This window comes from Pteropus vampyrus, unplaced genomic scaffold (assembly GCF_000151845.1).
Source record: "Pteropus vampyrus isolate Shadow unplaced genomic scaffold, Pvam_2.0 Scaffold24, whole genome shotgun sequence".
In the NCBI taxonomy this organism is placed as follows: domain Eukaryota; kingdom Metazoa; phylum Chordata; class Mammalia; order Chiroptera; family Pteropodidae; genus Pteropus; species Pteropus vampyrus.
In genome coordinates this window covers 10,049,903-10,064,744 of record NW_011888805.1, presented here as the reverse complement: position 1 = coordinate 10,064,744, position 14,842 = coordinate 10,049,903, and the positions used below count along the sequence as shown (strand labels likewise).

The following is a 14,842-nucleotide window of genomic DNA, read 5'->3' as shown; positions in this document are numbered from 1 at the left end:
GCCTCACTTCCTCTTCGTCTTCCGGGGTCTCTAACTATTCTAGGGGAGTCGGGTCCGTCCGCCTCCGAGTCGGCGAGGCTTTGGCGGCCGGGCGTCGAGGCCCGGAGGTGGTGGGCTGGATGAACGCGGCGCCCGGCGGAGCGGTGCGGACGCTGCGGGTGCCTGGCCGTCACGGCTATGCCGCCGAGTTCTCCCCTTACCTGCCCGGCCGCCTGGCCTGCGCCGCCGCGCAGCACTACGGCATCGCGGGTGAGGCCGGGCCGCGCCGTCTGGGCGGGGGGCGGGTTCCAGCCGAGCTCTGGCTTCTCCCGGTCCTCGGAAAGCACTTCAGACTGTAGACTGCCCCACAGCTGAACGCCAGGGGGGAGCAGAGGAACCGGCGCTTCCTGATCTCTCCTTTTCCCAGAGTATGGAATGTATCTAGAGACAGTGATAGTGTCAATTTTTTTTCCTGTTACGGTGCGGAAGTAGCGCGTAGAAGGTGCCTAGTGGCTCATGTCCTTATTTCTTAAGAGCACATCGAGTCCACCGCTATCTGACCCTCTCTGCCCTCATGCCCACGCTTCCATGGAGAGTGGGTTTAGCCTCTGTGGCCCCTCCAACCTTTCTGTCCAGACCAACCGCATTTTGAAGACCGTCTTCTGGGTCACCCCAGTATCTGTTAATCGGTCCGCATTCCCTACAGTCTGCCTTCGGGTTGTCGTAAATCGGATGCTCCTGTGCAGTTGCCATCATGAAATTAATCAAGTTCTGCCCTCATCTTTTGTTTTAGGAGGAATACAGACATTTGCAAACACTCGTTTGAGGTTTAACTGGTCTCTTGTCATAAACTAGATTAAAAGGCGGAGTTCCATTCTTAATTTTTCTTCTTTAAATTCATATCCTAGCTATTATTTACACACCGAACTTCAGTGAAACAAGTCACTGCATGTCACTTCTTGATAGTTTTTGTTTGGTCCTACAGCCAAAAAAATAATATGATTTCTAAAATTCAGAAGGAGAGAAATATTTACTTTATATTTTTACCATTAGCTCTGACCGCTTGCACATTTACAATAATTGCATCTCGGATTTGATTGTTTGATTATACAGATTTACTCTGGAATGAGAATGTAACCTTGCCCACAAGATTAGATCGAAGACCTATAAGTTTGTGATGATATTTTAAATCCTTCAAAAAACTTAAAAGGAGTTTGTAGTTTTTAAAAAATCGGAGTTTTTTTCTCCCTGGTTCCTATAACATATAACTTTTTAAGATACACTGGCCCCTTAATAAAATAATTCATCTTTGGTAAATAACATGTATTGTGTCCAGCACTTTACGACCAAGTATGTGGTAAATTTCACCAGGTATTTTGTTTTAAATTTTAGATTTATTGGTTAGGCAGTGTGTTGTAATAGAAGAAGCAGAGCCCCTCCAGTCTCTAAGCCTGAGGCTTGTGCTTTGTGAACAGGGACGATAATACCTATTTGGGAGATTAATGTGTCTGACACATGTCTAGCCCCAGAATATGAACTGAAATATCTCTCTCCCGTTAGGGCTGTGTTTGGATTCCAAACATAGGTGAGGTGATAAGTTTAATATTTAATGACTGAAGCACGATATAGAAAGATGGAAATGGAGAGCACGATCTGATCATTTTGAAATAATGTCTCGATAACTTTAGGGAGAAATTTGTAGTAGTAAAATTAGTACTTAGTGCTTGATCCCTCCTCGACCTTATGGTCCCCCTGCAAGTTCAACCACATGACCTCCAATTTTTTTCTCCCTAGGCTGTGGAACTCTGCTAATATTGGATCAAAATGAATCTGGGCTTAGGCTTTTTAGAAGGTAAGTTGGCTCTCTAATTATTAACATATGTATTCTCTGTTGCTATTAAAGACTTGCTAGAATTAGATTTTGAATCTTTTATCAATAAAGTTCTTCCAGTTTTTAAATTTGCAATATAAAAGTAACTTCAGCATTTACATAGTATAGAATGTGTTTTTGCCATTAAGTTTGATTGTCATTTTTTCGTCTAAAGTGCCTGTCTCTTAATGTCCGTTTATAAATCATAAAACTTACACACACATAAAGAAGATATGAACTAGTTAGTGTACTGTTGTGTGATGTTTCTATCTTTGCCATCTTCTTAATGTAGTTTAGCTTCACTCACTCAGGAGCTAATTATCCATTTTGTAGATTATCTGTGCCTCCTTCCCTTTCTTTCCATGCATGTCTTGTCTGTATGACTGTTGGACTCATTAACACCTCCATCAGTGTTAGTCAGATGTAGAGGAAGGAAAGTAAATGCCTTCAGAAAATAACCACCCGCTCCTAGCTCAGGTGAGGATTTGTGGGAAAAGTTGAAATTATTGGTCTAAATTAGTATTTAAAAGTGCTTGCTGGTCCCACCTATGAACCACAAAAATAGCAAGCATCCAGGTATGGCGGCGGCATGCCCTCATGTAAATGGTGCTGTATATTTAGTTGGGAAACCTAATTTTAATCAACTTTGCAGTTTTCTAGCTGTTTGACCTGGGCTGTTCTTTTAACCTCTCTGAGCTTGTGTCTGCATATGACAAGTGCCTGCTCTACTTATCTGTCATGGCTGTGAAGATCGTGTGTGATAATATGTGTTAAAATGTGATAAATTTAAAAATCCTGTAAAATTGTTATTTTATGTTTAGCTGCCTATGTAACTAGATTTTTTCGTTTTAATTTTCCTGATGTAGCTTTGACTGGAATGATGGTTTGTTTGACGTGACCTGGAGTGAGAACAATGAACATGTCCTGGTCACCTGTAGTGGCGATGGCTCGCTGCAGCTCTGGGACACTGCCAAAGCCACAGGGCCACTGCAGGTCTACAAGGAACACACTCAGGAGGTAGGAAAGGAATCTTTCTGGGTATATGGTTTTTCTTTGGATGAAATACATTTGGGCATACAAACATGAGAAAATGTCTTCAGGGGACAAGAAGTTTAAGTTTTAGTGTTTGTCGTACATGTTAGATGTCACTTATTATTTGATTATTCAAACATGAAGTACCTCTAGGCCTAAGGAGCTGGGAAAGAAGAAAAGGTCAGGCTTCTCATTAGACAGTGAAAACGCCTCCAGTAGTAAGCATGCTGAGGCACCAGTGTCTACAGAGGGGCCTATCCTTTCTTTAACTCTGTAAGAATATGCCCGCCACACTCTGCCTCAAGATAGAGGTAGGCAGACTCTTCACAAAGACATCACAAAATCGCCTTTAGGCCTTCAGTAAGATTCCTAAGGATTTTCAGAATATATTGGAGCAAGAGCATCAAATACTGAATATGAGGCAGAGTTTACTAAAATTTTAAATCTAAATTTGGTTCATGTGTGCAGGTATTTGTGTGGATGTATGTGTATAGTAGCATAGAAAATACTTTGGCCTTCAGGCCATTAAAATACATATATGTTTAAAAAATACATATATATTTTTAATGAACATAATGGGAAAGATATTTTGGTGTTTTACCTTAAAAGTTTTTAAATTTTCCTCAAGGTAGCAATACATTATTTAAGAGAAAACTTGCAAATTTACTTTCAGATTTGTGTCTACCACAACACCTGGACCTGGAAAGGCCTTCAGTAAATGCTTGTTAAATGCAAAAATATTAGACTTTTGTGATAAAAGATTAGCTTTGGATTCTAGACATCATTTTATAGCTATAGCTGTTAAAAATCAATATTTCTAAGAGGACTGAAAATAATGGAAAATTTTAGTTTCTCTATTTTATTGTGAAGATCTTTGAATAATTGTAGTTATAAACAATCATGTTTTCATAGAATCACTGAGAACTAAGACAACTTTGATAAAGGAGGAACTTTAGTTTCAGGATATTCAATGCAATAATCTCCAGAGTGGCATGTAGAAATTCAGACATTTTTGTGGTATTTTCATGAGTTTGCCATTCCCTTATACCAGTTATATTATAATTATCTTAATGCTTTTTTCTTTTTTAAAAAATATATTTCCTCTGGAAAGTTTTCTTTTTCTTCAATCTTTGGTACCTTGTATTGTTTATATAAATTCTAGGGTTATAACTAATGGATTATAAAATACATTGTAAAATATAGGTATGTTAAATAGAATAAACTGATTTAATGTTTTTCTTTAAAGGAGCTTTACATGGTTATTTCACTTATCTTAAAACAGTTATATTCATGGGACTGTTGGCTTAGTATGTACATTTATTACTTTTTAATGTATGTTAAATATATAATGAATAAAATAAAATATATGTACCAGTTAAAATCATCTCTTGTACAATCAGTTGTGTATGTAATACCTTCTGGGAAATACTGTTCTAGAATGTTCCTCACAATGGTCTCTCAGTCTTACTTGATTTCACTGAAATTGAATTTCATTGTCTTGTGATAATTTACTTGACTTTTAGATCGCTCTAATGGTTAGAAAATTGCTCTCTTAAGCCCCGATCTTTCTTCCACATCAACCAACTATTGCTTCTAATGCTTTTCTTTGAAATGGTGAGAGTAAGTCCCGTGTCCCTTTTCCAGAAGAACCATCAGGTCCCTTTTTAGTTATCCTTCTTCTAGACTGTGCATTTGTAATTTCTTCAACCTGTCCTCAGATTACGTGGTCTCTACATTTTTCACCCTCTTGGTAAACTCCCTTGCATCCTCTCCTGTTTTTTAATGTTGTATACCTAATTTATTCCAGAAGCGTGATGATCAGTACTGAGTTTTATAAGACTTTGCCACCATAATCTTGAGCCTCTAGTTCTAGTAATATTACCTAACATGGCTATACATTTTTTTTTCAGCCACATCATAGTTTTGAGTCCACAAGTACCTTGATCTTTGTTATTTGAACTGCTGTTAAACTAGGTTTACATCATTCTATAATTATGTAACTGATTTCTTTGAACTGAAGACATATGTTGTTTTTGTCAGGCTATTATTCTAGGTTGTCTTTCCTCATTTTCTTTTCAAATGTAAATTTAAATAAGCATTTATATCACTTAGGATGCCTTGGCTGTTAGTATAATAGAAAATCCAACAAAAATGCATTCGACAATAGAGTTTATTATTTCCCATAACCAAATGTATGGAGGTGGAATGGGTCCAGTCTTGGTTGACTCAGGGCTTGAAAGTACCTTGAAATACCCAAGTTCCTCCTGCCTTTCTACTCTGTTATCCTTAGTGGGTTTCTTTTCTTCTTGTGTTTCTTATAGTTCCAAGTATTATCTCGTCACTCTAAGAGGTCAAATTGCAAAAAAAGTGTAAATGTCCCTATCTTGGTACTTCTTGTAAGACTGATAAAAGCTTCCCTAAAGCCCCATAGGAGATGTCTCTTCATGTCTCAGTGACTGGAAAAGCGCAACATGCCCACTCTTGCCTTCATCTAAATGAGCTTCACCCCTGGGATGAAGAAGGACAGAGCTTTCTCTGAAGGACAAAACTGGGATTTTGTAAGCAAGGAGGAAACCATTTGGGGAGCCAGCCATCACTCTGTGCCGCAACATTACTTCTTGTCTTTCTCAAAATCATTAGTAAAAATCAAACTACACCAAGCAGGGTAATGAATAGAGAACTGTAGGAATCTCATAAAGGTCATCCTCCATGAAACTGTTAAGAGAAAGAATTTCTGATGCTCAACTTAAAGCTCAGTATTATAATACCAAATATTTGGCATTTTTTTAATGAAAGAGAAATACAGCATTTATTCAAAGTTTGTCTCTTATACCAAATACTCAGAAACACCTAAAAAGATTTAAGGACAAGCGAGAGCATTTTGAGGAGCTAATAAATATTTGTTGAATACATTAATAAGTGAATGAACATAGCTGATTCCTATTTTTTCTACCAATGTGTCCAAGGAAGCTATGTTATATAATAGAATAGCACACCCATGGGAGAGAGTATAGAATAAGGATGAATAGCATGGTTTCAGAATTCTGGCTCTATAACTTTCCTGCTTTGTAACCTTGGGCAAGTTACTTATTTTTCCTAAAACTTAGTTTCTTCATTTGCAAACTAGGGTAATATTAGTCTGTACCTTAGTGTTATTGTGAGTGCTTAGACCAGAGCGAGCACTAAATAATTTATGAGCTATTATTATTATTTGCTTTCATATCATAATAGCGTTAGAAAAACATGAAACAAGTTAGGAATCTTCCAGTTACTCATTTCACTGATCAATGACTGTCTAAGAAACATCTAGCAGTCAATTTTCAGATAGTCAAAGTAGGTACTGAAGCAAGAAGGAGAAAGCCAAGACCTAGATATATTTTAGACCTTAAGGAATGATGGTCTTGGTGAAATGAAAGAAAATCATGGACATTATTCCTTTGCATGGCTTCTATACTTAGCATCAAGGCAGAAATCCGAGAGAAGACTCTGTATTGTTTAACTGGTATCTGCAGAACCCAGTGTGTCTTTTGAGCCCTATAAAATGCCTTTAGCTTAGACTTCTGCTGCTTATATAATAGGAAAATTTTTAAAAGTTCAGCAAGAAGGAGAAAAAAAGAGAGTGTATTAAGAATTTTATTTCTCTACTTCATGATTTATAGCACTGTTATTGAGAGAGTTAAAACTGACTTTAAAGATGACATAAATCAGTGTTTATTTAAATATCTAGTTTTTAGCATGTTTATCACAATTTTTAAAAATAGTCAAAATTTGTCTATTAAATAGTGAGGCTTATCAATTTGTGAAAAATTTTAAAATTTTAAAAGATATTTGATCTATTTTAAGTTTTTTTTTTGAAATAGATATTTGATCTATTTCAAATTTGTCTTTGAACTAAGTATGCAACTCTTTTTATCGTGTCGTGAAGAAAATGTCTTTATACATTTTCTGGTAAAGATGTGCTATATGGTTAAGATCTTGCTTATTTAAAAAAGGATCAATTACTCTTTTATAATAATAGAAGCTGAGAAGTTTATAATAATGGGTGCCCATAAAAAATATTAAAACAGAATGACAAGCACTCATGCATTTGACAGCAGTTTGTTCTCTTTAGAAATGTATTTATCTTTAAAACTGCATAACAGATTTATCCACTAAAGGGATGTTTTTCCTCCCTCCCTCCCTCCTTTCTTCTTTCCCTCCTTTCCCGATTTTTTTTTTTTTTTTTTTTTTTTACAGAAGCAAGGGTACAGTTGAACTCGATGTATTTCTTTTTGCAGGTTTAGTCAGGCTCAGCCATTCATTCTGGACTGGGTTATTGCAGTAAGATTTTATTATAGTTTAAAATAGCAGTTTAAAACTTTTCCCCCTTGAATTGTGATTGTAGAGAAAATAGTTTCCAGTTATGTGTCAGTTGAATCAATTTTTCCCTTTTTGGATTTTACTATCAATAGGATGTAATTTTTCTTATCACTTTTCAATTCTTAGGTTTTAAAAGCACTTTCTTTTGGGGGAGCTTTGTTTAGTATTTTAAAGAACTTGTATTAAAAGAGATAGACTTTGTCCATACTGGTAGCACATGTTATGTGCCAGGCATGTGCTAGTTATTGAAAACTCAGATGCTAATCTCTGGGGCATGCAAGAAAACCATTTAATACAGTGTGGTAATGTTGAAAAGAAGTATCTAGAGAGGACAGAGAGAGGGGAACCAAGGACCTTCACAAAAAAACGCTGATATTCGAGCTGCATCTTGGGCAATTAGGAGGAGTTTCCCAGGCAGCCCACAGGAAAAAAGGCATTTCTGATGGAGAGGAGCATCTGCAAAGGTGCAGATCTATGAAAGAACATGACATGTTCAGGCAACCACACGTCCTTTGGTGTGACTGGAGCGTACAGTGTGTGTGTGGTGGAATAGTGGGAGATGAGGCAGGAAAGGTAGACATGGGGCATATATCCTGATGGGCCTTAGATACCTGGCTGGGGGCTGGACTTTATGCTTTGAACCTTCGGGAGAGAGATGGCCTGATTTTGTAGATTTAGGGCCACACACTCTGGGCAGAAGACAGGACATACATGGATGGATAAGAATTACTCACTGTCCATTTAGCTCATCTTTTCAGTTGTTAGGTAGGACTAGACTATCAAGTAACTATTTATAATTTTAATATTTGAAATGAAAAATGGGCAAATGTTTGTCTTAATAACTCAGTGGATCCCAAACTTTGCTACATATTAGAATCACCTAAGGACGTTTTAAAAATCTTCATGCCCAGGTCACAGCATCTGGGGTTGGAGCCAGGCATGAGTATTATATAAAGATTCTCAGATGATTCCAATGTGCAACGTGTTTGGAAGCCATTGTCTTAACTTAGTAGGCATTCACTTATATTGACCTTAATATGTAAATCGTCTAATATTTTGGAGGTTGTAGATTCAAAAGGTAAATTTTTTTAAATACTTAATAAAAAGAGTGATTTGATTTCCCTTGCAGAGTGCTAACTCATATCCATTTAACCTCAAAGCTTGAAAACTTTTTTTTTAAAGATGAGAAAATGATAGTTTTAAGTAGATTGAAACTATAATGGGGTATGTTTGGATAGAGAATGACTTTCATGCGTGATCACTGATACTGTATCTGTAAACTCTCTCTCATAGACTCAGTGCAGGTCTCAAACACTATGCCTGTCTCTAAAGCAAGTTGGTGAGTGAACTGTACCTAAAAATTAGAACCTCATATCTCCTATTTTAGAATCTATTAGGAAATATATATAGAATGATGTAATCCTATTTGATAATTTCAAATCATATGAAACTAGAAATTCTTTTTAGTTTAGCTACAAGCTGATAGCCTGTGAAGGAATTATTGGCAGAGCTATTTAAATATTTTATGTGAGGCAGGGAGGAATATAAGCATATATATATTCAAATATATTTATATAATATGTATTTTAAATATACTTTATTATTTACAAAAAAACGAAAGATAATTAGAAAGCTACTAAAAATGGTTTATTAAGGGAGTGGGGAAGAAAGCAGGGGAGAGAGGACAAGGATGGAAACAAGATTTTTCCAAATATGACTTGTGTTATAGGTTTGACGCTGGAGCAATTGAAATATTGTAAATAATAAAAAAATCACAATTTAAATAATAAAGAAAAAAGCAGTTGCTAAAAATTAAAAACAAATTTATTTAGTGGTATATCAAATTTTTTCTATAACCAGGTATTGAAAATAATTATTTCAAGTGACTTTAAAAACACAGTATTGTAATTATACATACCTAATGGGATATTTCTGATAAAAAGAATTACAAAGAAGTTTTAAACTGCATTCAGAAAAATTAGTGTTGTTATTTTGAAACTCATGTATTTTGCAGAGTAAAGCATATCAGTAATTGTATCATTAGAAATCAAAAGTTCTAAAAGCTATATGAGAATAAAAAAATTAAATAGAAACATTTAATCTTAAAATTGAATGGGAAATATCCAGATAGGCTCATGATTTATTGTTCTCTGTTTAAAAAATTACATATTTCTTAGTTCTTTGGACAGTAAAGACCTGAAAGCAATGACAACTCAGTCGCAGTGAATAAATATCCTTAGTGCCAGATTACGGCCTTTTTATACTCTTTCCCACTAAAAGGAACAGAGATCTTTGAAGTAGTTGATTCCAGGACTGGGAAGGAAACATGAGATAAATCCAAGAATCTTCTTGTGTCAGAAAGCTATGAAGGGCCACTGGGATCGTGTCGAAAGTTTAAAAGAGACATCCTGAAGAAGCTGTCACTGGCCAATCATGGGGCAGTTTGAACATCAAAAAGAATGACAGCAATGGATTGAAACACTGTACATACACAGAGACACACACTTATATGGATATTTGCACTCATTAAAAAACAAACAAACTGGTCACCATTGAAGATTACTGGGACAACTGACTTATTCGGAAAATTGATAAATCAAGGTAAAGAATCAAGGCATTTATCCTGTCTTTCCTGTGTGAATTTTATTATGGTGTAAGTGTCAAACATTTGATGTGGAAAATTCCTTAAAATGGAATTCATGCTAATAAATGCAGAAGGAATAACAGAATTGGAAAATCACCATTTGGTAGCCCCTAATGAAATAGTGACTCTAGGCAAGACTGCTACATCTTCTGAACAATTTTAGGATAACTGAAAGTGGACTAACCAGAAATTATATACCACCTAATATAATAGGAAACTAAAAAAGATTGAACTGAATCTAATCAAGCCTCTAGATCTAACTTCAATTTAAAGGAAATAGGAAGGGTAGAGAAAAAAGTTAAACACCACCATGAGGAAGCAATTAGCCAAGTCCAGAATGTAGAAGATTCTACAGGACCATTAACTTTGTTTCTATAAGAAATAAATGTCACTGGAGAAGGAGGTAGGAAAAGCAAGGTGGGGAGGAGGACTTTCCTAGATTAGAAGAGACTTAAGAGACATAACACCTAAATGTAAAATGTCCATTTTGTTTGGATCATCATTCAAATTAACTGTAAAAAGACATTTTTGAGACAGGGAAATATGAATATGGACTAAGTATTAGATAATATTAAGGAACTGTTGTTAATCTTGTTAGGTGTGAAAATGGCCTTGAGTTTATGTTAAAAAGAACACCGTCCTTACCTGCTGAAGTATTTATGAATGAAATGGTCTCATGTTAAAATACTCCAGCAGTCAGGCTGTCTGTGAGTAAATGAGACAGATGAAGCAAGATGGGCAAAATGTTAATAATTATAGATGTTTGATGGATACCTGGGGATTTATAATGCTGTTTTATGCACATTTAAAATTTTCTATTGTGAAAAATTAAAACAAATTTTTGCTTCACATTAAAAGAAATATGTAGCCCTTTCTAATAACGCAGTAATTAAAAGTCAGTGTCTCTTCTCTTTGTATTGATACAGATAAGTATGAACGTTCTGGACATAGTTTTTATTTGATGATTTTTAATTAAATAGACCAACTTAAAAAGGGCAATACTATATAGTAGATTAAAAACAAGCTCTTTGGGAATTGGTTTCAGTAATAAAATTTGTCCTCTCAAACTGTGGTTTTGATGAGGTTCAGATTTCATAAAGCAGCACAAAATATTGTTCACTGTTTTTTTTTTCTTTTTGCAGTTTCCTAATTCATTTTCTTCACCACTGCCAAGAGTAATTTCATAAGATAGGCCTTTAGAGGATACTGCTTTTAAAGCATAACTGTGTATCTCTCTTCTTTTTTTATATTTATTTTGACCATTTGCTGTGTCCACCGTTTGAACAGGAGTGGAGGAGGAAATTGGGAATAGGGAGAAGATGAAAGAGTAGACTAATGTGAGATGTGCTTTCCATTCAGATTTGTTTCTCTGCCCCTTCATTTATTCCAAAAACTGTGATTAACTCTACTGTCTGCAAAGGACTGTACTAGGCTTAGTGGGGAAGATGAATAAGTCAGGCAGGTCATTGCCCTTCTGGAGTCTTTGCCTTCTCAAGGGGAGGGAGGCTTAAGCTGCTGGTTATCTAATTTATAACGTGGTAAGTGCTGTGAATGTACAGAGTCCTATAACAGGGAAAGATCTTGTCTAGGGAAGGGACAGGGAGGGCAGAATAGGAATTTATTCAGGTGGAAAGGTCAGAGAATAGGTTTAGAAGCAAAGGAAAGTGCATACTTGAAGGGGAGGGCTTCAAGCATGTGTGCCCAGAGCAGTGAGCATTTTGGCTCTTATGTTAAGATCAGTGGAAAGACATCAAAGATTTAAAATAATTTACTGTGAAATATTGCATACATATAAAATATCTGTAGGATGTAAAAATGTATAATAGACAATCACATATTCATCTAGTTGAAGAAGTAAAATATTACCTGTGCCGCTGGAGCCCCTTGTTACTGAATCTGTCCTTTAGCCCCTTTTTTCTAATTTTATCCTTTTCCTTTTCCTTCCTCCTTTCTTCCTAGGAGCAACCACTACCCTGAATTTTCTATTTATATATTTTTTGTTTTTCCTTTTAATTTTACTGTACATGTATGCATCCTAAGTCATGCGTAGTTTTGCATGATTTAGACTTTTGGGTAATAAGCAACGGCATAACTGAATCTCATGTTGAGTGAGGATGGTGAGTTACAGGAGCCACATAGTATGAAACCACTGAAGGGCCTTCTACAGGGGAGCAACATTAATTTGTGTTTTATAAAGGTTGTTTTACTGCAATGTGGATAATGAATTGGTGGTGAGCAAGAATGGATGGGGAGAGCAGTTAGAAGGATGCTATAATCTGGGTGGTAGCTTATAGTTGATGGTTGTAGCCTCTTAAGAGAAATTATATACAAAGTCGTAACCACGGCCCTTTGGGATCTTGTTTCTCCTATCTGACCTTGCTGTTCCTCAAATATGACAAACTTGTTTCCTGCTTCAAGGTTTTTCCCTGTTCTACCGGAAGCCTTTCCTCTCAAATATGTAGAGTACCCTCTTTTACTGCACTCAGGTCTCTGCTCAGAAGTGATCTCTGACTACTCTAGTGAGAAGTGACTTCCTGCCTTTGTCATTGTTTTGTAGCTTCCTTACTTTGCTTTCTTTTGCTTTGTAATTTTTTAAAACTCAAAAACTGAAATTACGTATTTATTTACAGTCTATCTTCCCCTACCAAAATATAAGATCTAAACAAAAAAATAAGATCTATGAGGGCTGGGTCATTATCTGTCTTGTCTAACATTGTATTCTCCCACCCCCTCTGCCTCATACTTAGTAGATACTTAATAAATATTTGTTGAATAGTGAATTGACTTGCTTTTGGGATAATGGAATCTAGTCTTGCCTTCTCGGCTGTCTTACAAACATCTTTCTGGCTGTAAACTTTTTACAGAGCTTGCGGTTAATGCCCAAACCCTGTTCCTATTAGACATTTCCACTTGACTATCTTGTCGTCACCTCATACTCAGTATGTCTAAAATTACACATTATCTCCCTTTCTCTGGTCTTCCAGTTTTGCTATTGCCGTTATCACTGACAGTCCCCAGGCACAAAACCTTGGTGTTATTGTGCAGTATTCACTACTCCTGATCTCTGGGGTGCTTTCTGTGCCCATATATGCCTTTGGGGGAGTTTCTGGTCAGTGTTTGCACCTCTGCTTCCTGCTGTTGACATTTTAGCCAGCCCTCAAGGTCCTGCTTGAATCCTCCCTTTTGGGCATGAAGCTGAATTTCTCATCCCAGCGCCCCTTTTGTACTTATGTCTATAGGTTTTTTTTCTTAAACACAACATCCTGGCTTGTGCTGTTACTTTCCTGTATCCTAATGTTTAAACACAATAGAACAAATAAAATATTTATTGAGTCACCTTTATTTCCTTTTTTATTATTCTATTTTTAATCCCACCACGTGTGTCCTATCCTTAGTTTTGTCTTAGAGCTCTGCTGCTTGCCACGTTGTTGTGTGTCAGCTAAGACAGTTGGCAGCAACACTGCCAACCTCCTATATTTTATTCTCATTGAGGCTGGGTTCTCTCTGAGCCTGTGGAGACTCTTGCAGTTTTAAAAGGTGAGAAGTCTCAGGTCTCCAGTCCTGTGTTATGCTGGAAATGTATTAGAGGCAGTGGAATCCGAGTTCATGATGTTAGCTTTTAATTGTATTCAGTTATTTTCTAAAATGAAAACAGTGGCTTTTTATAACTACTTAGCAGTGATAACTACTTGTGAAGATAAATTTGGTTGGTTAAATTATTTTAATTCACATTTATTGAGTGTCTATTGCAATGAGCATCGACATACAAGATTATTTTGCTTGGGGAGGGGTCTTCCAAAATCTAACAGATATGGCAGTTATTTAGCATGAATTTTGGTAAAATATGGTAAATGCTGAGTTAGAAGTTGGTACAAGATGCTGTTGGAGTGCACAGAAGGAAGCATCGAACTTCTTGAGGAGTTCATCAGGGGAGGCTTATTTCATGAAGGACATAACAGGGCCATGTCTTGATGGATGAGCATGAATTCACCAGTTGGCCAGGGACTTTAAGTTCTTGGGTGTGGATAACTCATGAAAACAAAAGGAAGTAAGTCTGGGCCTAATTGTAGCTCCAGTAAAGGGTGATATCAACAAGAGCAGGGCTTTATTTCCTTAATATTTATAACTACCTAGGTTCAGATTTCAGCTCTGCAACTTACTAACTAGGAATCTGGACAAGTTTCTCACCCCTTTGTGCCTCATGGTATGTGCGTCATAGAAGTGAAGATTAAATGAGATAAACTACATAAAGTACTTACGACAACATCTGGCACACAGTAGGTGCTCAATAAAGATTTGCTATTGTGGTTATATTTGACTGTTCACATTAGCCCAGAGCAGGGGTTGGCAAACTACTATGTCTAGGCCAAGGCTAAACCCAACTCACTGTCTGATTTGTAAATAAAGTTTTATTGGAACTTAGCCACGCCCATTCATTAAGTATTACCTATGGCTATTTTTGTGCTCTACAAGACTGAGTTTAGTAGTTGTGACAAAGATCAAATGACCCATGAAACCTAAAATATTTATATAGCCCTTGACAGAAGAAATTTGCTGAGCCTGGGTCCAGAGGATAAAATAAAACTCTTCAGCTCTCAAGATCTTCAGTGACTGCTCCCAAACCTATCTCTTTCCATCCATAACTAACAGATGGCTGTAGCGGCTCTTTGGTTTTCGCTGCCTCTTCTGTATACTTTGTGATTTCTTTGGTGTTCCAGCTGCTCTTCTCTCTTTTGCCTGGATGTGGGCAGCAGCGGGGCCAGGACTAGGGTGAGGTAGGTTAGGCACTCACGTTGGGTACACAGTTTTAGGGAGCCCCAAAGCACTCAGTAGTCAAAATAAATAATCTCTTAATGCAGTAGTTTTAAAAATCAAAATTCATACAAAATCTATAATTAAGAAAATATGAGAGTTTTAAATAAAGACAGGATCAATTTTATTGATTTTCTTTTTAACTC

The 14,842-nt window shown here is 36.5% G+C and overlaps 1 protein-coding gene across 1 annotated transcript in view; it reads left to right on the top strand.

Annotated features, from left to right (window-relative positions):
• The first annotated feature begins 12 nt into the window (after positions 1 to 12).
• PEX7 (peroxisomal biogenesis factor 7) overlaps positions 13 to 14,842 on the top strand; it is an 82,050-nt gene continuing 67,220 nt past the window's right edge. Inside the window, exons 1-3 of the mRNA XM_011356167.2 lie at positions 13 to 249; positions 1,774 to 1,831; positions 2,716 to 2,866. Coding sequence (XP_011354469.1) covers positions 120 to 249; positions 1,774 to 1,831; positions 2,716 to 2,866 — 339 coding nt within the window. The 5' untranslated portion in view covers positions 13 to 119. The remainder of the gene's footprint in view (positions 250 to 1,773; positions 1,832 to 2,715; positions 2,867 to 14,842) is intronic.